Source organism: Vipera ursinii, assembly GCF_947247035.1.
Source record: "Vipera ursinii genome assembly, chromosome: 1".
Taxonomy (NCBI): domain Eukaryota; kingdom Metazoa; phylum Chordata; class Lepidosauria; order Squamata; family Viperidae; genus Vipera; species Vipera ursinii.
Window position 1 is genome coordinate 317,142,327 of NC_139512.1, and position 12,484 is coordinate 317,154,810.

At 38.1% G+C, this 12,484-nt stretch overlaps 1 protein-coding gene across 3 annotated transcripts in view; it reads left to right on the forward strand.

Annotated features, from left to right (window-relative positions):
- TTC7A (tetratricopeptide repeat domain 7A) overlaps window positions 1–12,484 on the forward strand; it is a 189,835-nt gene that overhangs the window by 128,345 nt on the left and 49,006 nt on the right. For all 3 annotated transcript variants that reach the window (XM_083370776.1, XM_083370778.1, XM_083370777.1), the window contains exons 17-18: window positions 5,511–5,608; window positions 10,136–10,270. In XM_083370776.1, the coding sequence (XP_083226902.1) occupies window positions 5,511–5,608; window positions 10,136–10,270 (233 nt within the window). The remainder of the gene's footprint in view (window positions 1–5,510; window positions 5,609–10,135; window positions 10,271–12,484) is intronic.

The window sequence follows — 12,484 nt, forward strand, 5'->3', positions numbered from 1 at the left end:
TTCAGTGGCTGATTTTTAACACTATGACAGGAGGAGACAAACTTCTGTCTCTCCATACTTTCATAAGTTATTACATTTCTCCATATAGTCTTTATTCTATTTAAAACACAGTCAACCAATTTTGGAATACAATGTAGGAGCTCTTCACATCCTTCATCAGTGTTTCTATTCTGAATGATTCTGTGTCATCAAGACACTTGTCTATGTTATCGTTCACCCCTTGAACAAATTAAAAAGTAGAGATCCCAGTGCTTCAAGAGTGTGTGCGTGTGCGTGTGTGTATGTGAAGTATTAGTCCATCATGTGAGAACACCACACCTTTAATTTGTGATATAGTTCCTGTAGGAGATCAGACATAAATAGTGATTCCATCAACAGAAGTGCCATCATTGTGGAAATGAGTCAATATTGACTGTAACAAGGAATAGAATCCAGAAACAAGATCATCTTAGCAGCCTGAAATTCTTTCAAGAAACCAAGCTGATTGTCTTAAGAGTAACTTTGCCACTTGCTTGCAGCCCAATCACAGCTTCCTGAAGGGATGGAGATTATCTTGGTGACCACAACCTAATTAAGAAGAGGGACAGTTCCCTCTATTACTCATTCTTGGTTCTATTGTCAATCAACATAATATCTGCTCAAAAACCTGGCCAGCTTGATTTAACATACCAAGGAATGGAAGCGGAATGAGTAACTCAGTAAAGAGATGGACCTGCAGTAGAATAGCAGCTGGGAAGGAAGGGAGGAAGAGTTCCATACTGACTATCTAGTTGTCCTGATGGCAAAAAGATTTGCACCATAGTGACATTCCCTTGGTCCGTATGTGAAGCAGTCCCAAGTGTGTCTAGTACAAGATTCTCAAAGACCTGAATCTATCTCTACCACCAGATGATCAAGAAAGGATTTTTTTTGCATTATATTTAAGCCTAAATTGGCAAACATATATGTGAGCCAACTGGCTAGGAGACATTATTGTGAGTTATTAGCTTGTCTAAACATTTTCAAAGCTACAATTCAAGGCACTATAAAGCCCGAAATGGCATAGGCCAGGCTTGTGGGACCAACCTTTCTTTCATTGTTTCTGGTCACCCCACCAGATTTAGTAGAGAAGACATGCTCTGGGCCCCTTCTTTCAAATTATGCCATCTTGTTGGAGCTTGGAGTTGTGCTTTCTCAGTAGTAGCACCTGCCCTATAGAACAGCATTCTCCTAGGACTTGGATGGTGCCAGCGCCATTATCCTTTTTGTAAGGAAGAATTTATTATTGAAGATCTGCCTGTTTCCTTAGGCATTTAGGTTAGGTGTTTTGATGGTTCTGGTATTGTTCATGCACCTTAACCCCACCCCCTCACCACTGCCTCCTTGTAAGTGGGGTTATTGTTTATCCTTGGGTATCTGGGATTATATATTGTAAGTTTTTCTGGATTTTTAATCCTTATAAGACAGGGGTTTCAAAATGGCAGCCCACAGGCTGGATGCATCATGTGTAGGCCATATCCACCCTGACTCTGCAAAGGCAAAAAATGTCATGATACTTCACGATACATCACATTACACGATCAAGTTTGTCACCCATGTTATAAGCCATGCAGATTCACTGATGAGATGGGTGGCTATATAAATCATTTAAATAAGTAAATACCTGAGTAGGAACAGCAATTAAATATAAAAATAATGTTCTTAAAGAATGCATATTGTTGTTATTGAATAGAGGTGGAAGAGGCCATTTGGCCATCAAGTGCAATACCCTATTGCATGAAGGAATCCAAATTAAAGCATTGTTATTGTCTAACTTCCATTGGCACCCATCCAAGAAAGGATGTCTGCCCTCTGTCTGAATAATTTATTCTACTGTCCAGCTGCTTTTTTTAAAATAATGTTTAATCAGAATCTGCTTTCCATTATTCCATCTCCTATACTTAGAAAGAGAAGAAAAAGAAGGTTGTATGTCTGCACTGCACCCACTTAAATACTTATAAATCCTGGAGTGGATTTACAAGCATTTTAGTAGGTTCAGGATTCCTGCCTAAATCTAAATACAGACGCCTGAGTAAGAGACCTGAAATTTGTAGAAAACATTAAGCATCCACAAGCAAGAATTGAAGGATATGTCACTTTATATCACTTGGAAATGAGAAGGCAGGCAATATCATATAATCAGCCGTCTCTAGGAACCGGGCCTTGGGAAATAACCATCATGGTTACCAAGTCTTGTTTGGAGAATAGCAGGATCCCAGGGATCATTCCCCTCCCCCCCAATGGGAAGTGATGACTTCCCAATGCAGCTTCATTCCAGAGATAAACCTGAAAACTTAATGCAGGTTGCCATTTAGAATTCATTATAGCTTTGCTGGATTGCAGATCAAGGCAAATGGACCGACCAGAACTAAATCGGGAAGTCACTGCCAGCTGTCAGGTATATTCCATGGAGAGCACAAATCTTATCAGATCCTTGCACTCGGGGAGGGAGGGAGAGAGGGAGGGTGGGAGGCAGAGAGAGAGAAGAAAGGAAATCCCTTCTCTTTTACCCCTGGCTGTGCTGTAGCTAGACAGAGATGTCAGGACACTTACACAAGCCCATAGAAACAGCTCTTCAACATTTTCTTTCTGGCAAAATGCCACCAACTGACATAGTAACAGAGCTTGCTTGTTGTTCTCTTTCATTGATGTTGCTTGTTCATATCAAAGAGTGATAAGGTACAATACATCTACTTGCAGACAAATGCTCCTATTTAATACCATACAATAATGACATTCCTAATTGATTATTTACTGATCTTGAGTAGCAGTGAATAAAAATGGAATACTGTACATATCAGCATTCACTCATGCCCTTGTGAGGAAAGTAGCTTTCTCTACTCGGGAGCTCTTCAGGGTGGATGATGGGGCTTGAAATCCAATACATTATTCATTGGTACTATTAATTGATGGATTTTATTTCTGTACAGTGCGTCCTCCCAGAGGAACCTGGAGTGGTTCACAACAAATGGCTGGCTTATTATGATGACTTGACTTAAGATTATTATTAAGTGAAGCCATCACAATAAGACAGCCATGCTTAAAAATGTTGAATACTAAAACTAAATTCAAATTAATTCTAGAAGAACAGAAAAACAAGATACAGGCAATCTAACAGACCATCTGGTCCTAGAATCATAGTTACCTTACATACGCCTGGGTTAATAGGGATCATTTTTTGAAAGAAGACAGATGGGACAGGTTAACAAACTGGATTACACTAATGTACTCAAACTTTATTTGTGTTGAATATTACTGACACACAAGCATGAACTAATGACATATATATCATAATTACAGTGTTAATGTAATTAAAAACTATTTAATCTGGAGGCTCAATTCAAGGACCCAGTTTTGATATCAAACCCTAAATGACCTTACTTCAGATGATTTTAGGAAGTACCTTTTCCTGCCACTATACACACACAAACACATATATTTAAGAATGACTCATATAAGCTCAGATATGGCTAGCTACACCCCAGCGGGAAGTATATTGTAAATGGCCTTTCTCTCTTCTCTTTCTAGAAATCAATATTAAGATCCTTTAATGAGGTTCAGATTTAGGTATATTTAAGGCTGGACCTATTGAAATCAATGTCCCTCATATTAAATTAAGGCTAATTGTTTTCAATGGAAATACACAAAGTATTACATAGTTTGTGGGTCCAACTGGTTAGATGTGTTGGTGTGCTTTTTAAAGTCTTGCTTTTTTTTCTTTAAAAAGAACATTCTCAATTATGATGTTGCATTATAGTATGTTTATATGTATATGTCTAAAAATCTTACTAAAATGACTATGATTATGTAGTGAGTTGTTCTTTCTCTTACCTTCCCAGAGTTGTTGTTGGGAAAAAATGGGTAAAAGTGGGGGGGAGGGAAGAAGTGAATGCCATCCCAAGCCCTTGGGGTTTTTGTTTTTTTTTAAAAAAGGATACAGATTCAATAAATAAACATTGCATATCAGTGCAAACATACCAACTTCATACTTAAAATATCTCCTAGAATTTTATTTATTAATAGAAAAAGCAGTATCCAAGGTTTTTTTTCCCTTTAGTTATATAAACAAATCTTAATTTCTAAGCAGAAAATGCATTTCCATTCTAGGAATGGCTGCTTTTTTTTGCTGCTCTCAAAGGCCTTATGCAGCACTACTTAGCTGGTGGAAAAATACTGCAGATAATTTCCATTTTGCCATCCAACCCACTTGCAATCAGTCGCCTCTATTCAGATTAGAGAAAGAAGACATACTGGTCAGTTCAGCTATCAAAATATATATCTTGATGTTTGTTTATTTATTAAACATCAGCAAATATAAACATAATTAGATGGCAACAGGGGACAAAAGGCAGCTAAAAAGCAGAGGGAGGGGGGAGAGAGAGAGAAGGAGAGAGAAAAAGATGAACGAAAGGCAAAAGATAAAAAGCACAGGGGACTTAATAAACATAAATTACATTATCAGTATCATAGCAAAAGGACAGAACTTGTCAGAGAGATGGGAAACAATACCGTGGGTAATTAGCATGAACTGTATCAGAGAAAATAGTCTTTGGTTATTCCAGACTTAACTCTCTTATATACATAAGAGCAGCACAATAGAGATGGAAAGTAGAACACCAGGTGATCCGTTCTCTATTCTGCATCATGAACGGAGCAATTTGGTTCATGAGAATGATCAAGGTGCTCACTCATCAGGCAGCTCTGGACAGCTGACGGGGTTAGAATATCATGTACAAAGGAAAATGATAAAAACGACGAAACATAATAAAAACATTCTGTGCCAAACACAACCCCATAGTTAGTTATAAATCTCTCTGTGTTGAGATAAGGAACAAAATGCTAGGACTGAGCCAGTGATGACTAGTATAATTTTGTCTTCAGTCAGTTTTCCTCATTGCGGTGGAAAAGAACAAAACTCTCTACACTAGGAAGAGATCCCATTTTCCCTACTTCACAAGTAGAAAAGAAGCAAATGGTCAGATTTTCAGCAGCAGAAGCCACTTTGCTAAAACCTGTCTGATTAATCCAAGTGCATTGATCACCACTGACATCCTCATCCTGCCTTGGCAGTTTGCTTTATCACAATTTTCACACAGTATGGCTTGTGACACAACAAACTTCTGTCTTTTCGACAGAAATCCCTGCCGCCTGAGTAATTTTGACCGCCACTGTGTCATATGCCCCTACATTTCAGCTTTCAAAGTTTGATAGATGCTCATTTTCTAGGACTGATTATTACTGTTATTTAAACTTCTCCCATCTTTCTGCAGAAACATTTCCTCTTCCTTTGTTTCCCCGCAACAACTCTGTAAAGTTAAGTTGGATTGAAAGAAAATAATGGGCCCAAAATCACCCACTGAATCTTCATGACTGAAGGTTGGCTAGAACCTGGGTCTCCAAGCCCCCATCTACTACGCCGTTCTGGCTCTAGCATATAACATGCCTTTTAAGTAAATTGTAATTAACATGTTTATCCTGTTGTTCTTTTCCAGTGATTCAGAAAAGACAAACAGTTTGACTGAGACAGTACCAGCCAAGAAGAATAATAACGTGTATCTGACTCTACCTGATGCCCATGATAACGATTCTGGTAAAAGAAACAAAAGATTTTATTTATTTATTTATTTATTTATTTATTTATTTATTTATTTATTTATTTATTTATTTATTTATTTATTTATTTATTTAAATTTATATACCGCCCTTTCCCGAAGGACTCAGGGCGGTTTACAGGGTATTTAAAAGAAAATCAATACAAAAGTTAAAAACAAATTAAAAAAGATTAAATGAGACCCTGAGAAAAATAAAAACCCAGTTAAAATTAAAAATTAAAAAATTCTCAGCCTGGGCCAGAGAGCTCAATGGATGGCCTAAATCCAGTGTGAACAATGACATATAAATAGACTTCATTTTTTAAATTCAATGCATTCTTCCATACAAACGTCTTATTCCCTGCTAATATATTATGAGAAATGCCTTTATTTCAAGATTTTATCATATTATCCTATTGGTGATGACAACGCTTTTGTGGATAGAATCAACTAAAAATAGGTCAATGTTAGGTCAATGTTCCCCAATTTGACACAGTAAGTTGAATTATATATCTCATAACCAGCAGCCAATATACATGCTGTGTGTTGTATCAGTTGCCTGTGATGGCTCTATATTGCTTCTATTGCCATAGACAATATACCTCGGTGTCAATAAATACTCATTTCCCGAGTGTGAGATTTTTATAGGCATCTGTTTGACTGTTACTAGACGTAATTCTGGATTAGGAAAATCTAATCTAGCAGAATTCTTTCTGTGTTCTCAACAAAGTTCCGAGGAACATTGTTGAAATAAAAGTATAGCTAAACCATGGATTTATGAAATATTGTCTTTTTCACCCATGTCACCCAGGAATAAAGAAATTGCAATTCAGTATTATTAAAGGGCACATCTGTCTATTTTATAATGCCACATAAATGCTGAACTGGTTAAAATGGCTGGCTGACTTGCAGACATAGCAGGAATGTGCAATTAAATTACAGAAGTGTGTCAGACAGATTCTCTCTACATAATCAACCTTGTAGCTTACCTTCAAGACATGATAATCACATCCATAAATTCAACCCATATTCATACAGAGCAAGTAACAGTTACTAAACTGTTGAATAAAACCTTATTTTTGATGGACCCCTGATCAAGAAATTATGCAAATAAGTGTGCACACGCTCAGAGATGTAGCTGTTTGCAAAGTGCCCCACCAGAGAGCTAATGTCAGTTAATGAAGATGTGAGAGGTCAGTGACAAGCCAAAAGTAGTACTTTATTTTCAACTGATGGTTGCTGTTTGTGAATTTGACACATCTTCAGTAAAGAGGTTAGTGGGAATATAGAGTATAGAGTGAAGTCCAGGGAAGCAAGGAAATTGTGTATATTATCGCTTCAGCAATTAATCTCAGGGTTTCCAAGTTCCAGTACAATGGTAGAAAGCTTTGAGGTCCAGATTGACTCTCCATGATCTTTCATTACTCTTTAGAATGATTAAAAAATGGAGAAAATTATTCCAAGGGGCTCCTTTTCTTGGGTTCTTGTGTCCAGATATTCAATGCCAGAAAGAACTCTTAATTTTGTTCCTCTCAAGGCCATTTTCAGGAGACGGGCCTACAGGAGAAAAACTGTTCTTTCCTAGAAGGCAGAGGCAAGACTAATGGTATTTATTCTTAAGAAACAGGATGCAGTTTTGTTTTGCCCTTGCATTCTTAATTGTTTTCTGGTGGCTTCATCTCTCCAGTAACTGAAATTATTATTGCACAATTGAGGTAATTTTACACAATAAGATTATAAGAGCTGTGAAGTCAGGAAAAGAAATCTATGTCAATGGGGAATCCAGATTCATTTAACAAGCCTTCTTGTTGTTGTTAGCTGTGAAGTCGTGTCCCACTCATTGCGACCCCATGGACAACGTTCCTCCAGGCCTTCCTGTCCTCTACCATCTTCTGAAGTCCACTTAGGCTCACACCTACTGCTTCAGTGACTCCATCCAGCCACCTCATTCTCTGTCGTCCCATTCTTCTCTTGCCCTCAACCTTTCCCAGCATTAGGCTCTTCTCCAGTGAGTCCTTCTTTCTCAATAGGTGGCCAAAGTATTTGAGTTTCACTGTGCAAATGATTCTTGGCATAGTTACATTACTGAATGTTATATTTGAAGCTTATTTGATTTCAAATAGACAACTTGCCTTTTGATCAAATGGTTTTTAAGTCTATTTACAACAAACTAAGATGACAGAAGAAAGCCAGTTGGATGATAGAAAAAGCCAAGCCTTGATATGTTTCTTAGAAATGAGCTAGCTACTGAAAGCTTAGGATCATAAATTCTGCAATAAGCCTAAGGGGAAATTATGTGTATTCATGAAGTGTGGTTTCATGTTGCCCTTGGTATAGTTGTACTGAGATATGAATAGGCTCTTCTTATCCAGGCCATGCGGAATGTGCTTGCAGCAATCATGAAGCCTAGGGAGAGACTGGGGAAAATGAAGAACTTGGCAATCCCCAGATCCTCTGGGTACCATGTTTGTTTTCTGGGATATGTCTCCATGATTGTACCCATAAGGCACAATTTGTCCAATATTAAACAATATTCTTCATGTAAAAGATGACTTACCACTATCCGATGATGTCATGTTTCAACTTATTTCATATTTAATAGAAGAATTTTCTCCTTTTTTTGCTTAGGAAGGCTGTGTAAACAAGAATTTGAGTTTCAAGGGATATTTGGTGGGCTACTTGTCATAGGACAAAAACATATCTGTGTTTTAACAGTAGTCAAAATGAGTAGTCTAAGATTCTACCTAAACACAGTAAAAGAAATGGTAGTTCACAAATTTACAAAAGATAAATTCCTCTCAGAATGTGGTGATGCAATCTGTGTTCTTAGAAGTATGCATGATTGTAAGCTACCCAGAGTTACCCTATGGTAAGATACATAGATATCTAGCAAACTAGGTAGGTAGGTGGGTGGATGGGTGGGTGGATGGATAGATAGATAGATAGATAGATAGATAGATAGATAGATAGATAGATAGATAGATAGATAGATAGATAGATAGATATAGATAGATAGAGCGAGCTCGAGGTAGGGAGGGAAGGCAGTGGGCACAGGGTCAGGAGGGATCTGTTGTTAATCAATCACCTCTACTGTGATGCTCCCAATTGGTCTTTAGACTCTTATGGAAGGTCAGGAGGGTTGGGACCAACCTCACATAGGGAAGCAAAATGTTTTAGCAGACAGATGCAATGGCAGAGAAGGCCCTACTCCTGCACCCACCAACTGGAATAATCGAGCCAATGAGACCCGCAGCATGCGTCCTTTGCCAGCACAGGTGGTACGAGCAAAGGAGTCATTCAAGTAACCTGGACCTATGCCATGAAGGGTTTTAAAGGAGATTATCAACACTTTTAAATGCATCCAGAAGCAGACTGGCAGCCAATGCATCTCATGGAGCAGTGGTTTTACATGGGCCCTTCTTTGGGCCCCAAGAACTGCCCATACCGCTGCACTCTGCACCAGTTTTTGAATGCTCTTCAAGGGAGTCCTATGTAGATACATTATAATAATCCAAGCATGAGATGACTAGGGCCTGAATGACTAAGTGCAGGGACTTCTGATCCAGGAAAGGCAGCAATTACCACACAACCTGAAGTTGTGCAAATGCCACCTGCTCTTCAAGCAGGACTCATGAGTCCAGGAGAACCTTCAAGTTGCAGACCAGATCTATCAGGAGTTGTCGCACCCCGTCTGGAATCAAAGATGACGAAATCTTGGATCTCGGGGCAAGTCATTCGGTCTATATACCAATTGGAACCAACCTCGAAGAAAGGAGCCAAACCAGGGTGAAACTGTGCCACCGCCCAGCCCCAGCCCCCATAGATGGCCCACATTTTCCAATCTGGCATCCTCATTGGCAATGGCTTTCTAAGCTTCTGGGCATAGTTCTCTTTCTTATGTTTGCAGTCTTGAAATTCTAAAAATTGCATCTGGGACTCTTCATACCTACAGAATGTCTGATTGCTCTCTGATATACCATATGAACTACAGTTTAAATTGTAAAGTCACAAACTCCTAGCCTTTACAATTGCAAAATTAGGGTTTAATGTATGAGGAAAATATATGTTGTATAATATAGTGCAACCTCAGAATTCAGTTTAACAGGTGCCAGCATTGGAATGCTTGTGAAGATTTTTTTTAAAACAATTCAGAGTACCCCAGCAGCAGAAAATTTTGGTAATGCTGCTTCATTGTTGATTTGGAAGTACATAAGGACATAAAAATGCCCTACTTTCTGTTCTTGCAATGGCCAACCATCTGCACAAATAAGTCCCTTAGTTTCCCAGAAGATGGCCTTCAGAGACAGTCACACTGCGATCAAGGCTAATAATGATTTCCAGGAACAAGAAACTGCTTTAGACTTTTTCATTAGCCAAATACCATCATTTGAAATACATTGTTAACCTCAATAGCTTGACTATGTATATTTAGTTCATCATAATAAGGAAATTGCGTCACTTTGGATTTATTTGAATGGTTTATTATAGCATATTTATTAAATCAATATTCTGTTTCTATATTCCAGGTTCCCAGCGAGCATCTTCCTTTGCAGCATCACGACTGGAACAGGCTATGTCAGAGATAACTATGCAGAGTTCTGCCTCAAAGCAAGGGCCTATTCAGCTGTGGACAACTCTTGAACAGATCTGGTTGCAGGCTGGTAAGTTGTTTCCATGTGATTATTCATTCTGAGATTCTGACAATCATCTTGGCATAAATACTGTGGTTGCAAAGTATCTTCCACAGATTTGTATTAGTAACTATTTTCTGGAAGGCCACAGGAAGCCACCTGGTAACTGGATGACTTCATCATAGTTTCTGGGGTTTGGGGAAGGGGGTGTTGGGGGTATGAATAGAAATGGAATTATAGTGGGAAACTTCTTAGAGGAAAGTCACCCCTATCTGGGGGCTTTAGAGCATTTAAAGGAAGAAATGAGAATAGTTTTCAAACCTTTTTTTTTTGCACATGGCGGCGGAGGCCTAAAGCGAAAAGGTTTTATAAAACCCAGCTGAAGGCCTAGGACTGGGGTGACGGCGTGCGTGCCCACAGAGAGGGCTGTACATGCCACCTGTGGCACGCGTGCCATAGGTTCGCCATCACGGCTTTAGATCATCCATCTATATTATCTTACCTGAGATCCACATTGGCATCATCAGAAGACAAGATTGGCCTTTAATTCCATGTGTCCCTATATGTTTGGTGAGAAGTAATACACAAAATAAGTGCATTAAACTTACAAGAGGCTTAATTCAACATTTATTTCATTTTTTAAAAAGGAGGTAAGCCTGAACCTCCCATAGCAGAAAATTGCCATTTTTTTTGAGAAATGTTGAGAATATCAAATATATCTATGAGTTGCCTACCTCTTCTGACAGAATATAACAACAACAACAACAACAACAACAACAACAACAATAATAATAATAATAATAATAATAATAATAATAATAATAATAATTTTATGCCACCCATCTCCCCTATAAGATGACTGTGGAGTTGTAGTTTAAGTAATAAGTCCCATGAAGAAAGGCTGAATGAATGTATCTATATATTTAATATATTTAATTTTTAAAATATATTTTGACATTGCATTCATATTAAAATATCACAAAGTAATGTATACAAAATGAAATTAAAAGGGAAAATCTGTCATAACATAAAGACAATTACAATAAATTATAGAGCATTTAAAATTGTAGCTGCATTAGTAATCATATTTATGGTTTCAATTGGGTTTCCATAAAAATCTGATTTCAAATCTGCAGAAAAAAGGTTGAGGTATAATCTCTCAACATACTTATAAGATCAAGGACTTAAATCCTTGCTTGCAATTTGCAACAACATCGGTACTATTTTTCTGGGGAAAATCAAAGTGTATTGACCAACATCACTTTCCTAAATTTTATGCTGATCTTCCGCCTTCCAAATTGTTATGTTTGTCCTTATTAGATTTTGCTGTGATCAAGGAACAAGTAAACAATCCCAGCATATTGTTCTATTCTATTCTAGAGGCAAGTGAGCTTCCTCAACAATGGATGCAATAGTGAGGCAGGCTTCAGTTCACAAGGATCAGAGGCTACACAAATTAGACAAATATTTGGAAGATAAAATGTTGCTTCCAAGATTAGAGGCAATGTAATGCTGAAGGCTGCTTGCTGGACAAAAATAGTCCAAGAGAATGATCATCCGAATATCCTGCTCATCTCTAATAATTCAAAACAAAACATCCACTGGCTTTTATATCTTATCTTCATAACCTGGAAACAGAAAGTTCTTGATAAAACAAATCCTAGACTCTTTTTTGCTGAAATTTCAATCAATCAGGCTTTGTTTGTGTGGCCTGGATTGCTGGCATGCTGAGGCCTGGTACTGGTCCACGGACCAGTGGTTGGGGACCCCTGCTTTAAGGCATGAAAAACCTATAACCCTTCAAAATCTGATTGGCTACAATTCTCATCAACATTACCACCATAGTTGATAGTGAAGTATAAGGGAAGTTACAGTTTCTCAATCTTAGCAACTTATCAAGATGCGGGGACTTCAGCTCCCAGAATTCCCCAGCCAGTATGCTTAAAGTTGTTGAGGTTGAGAACCACTGGTCTAATCTACCAGGATTTCCTCCTCAGGCTGTAGGATTGTAAGATTAAAGAATTCTGGGGATCACAACCCTTCATAGGTAGATACGTCTAGTTTGAGATCATTACGTGGGGAATTGCAAATATGAGCACTAAGAGTTTATGTTCAAAATTGTTTTACTCCTACTCCTACTCCTTCCCACCCTCTTTTATAGGTTTATTTACAAAGCTGTTATATGAGTAGCCTGGCTTCCCACTCATTTCCTATCTAAAGTAAGATTTGGCATATGAATACCTA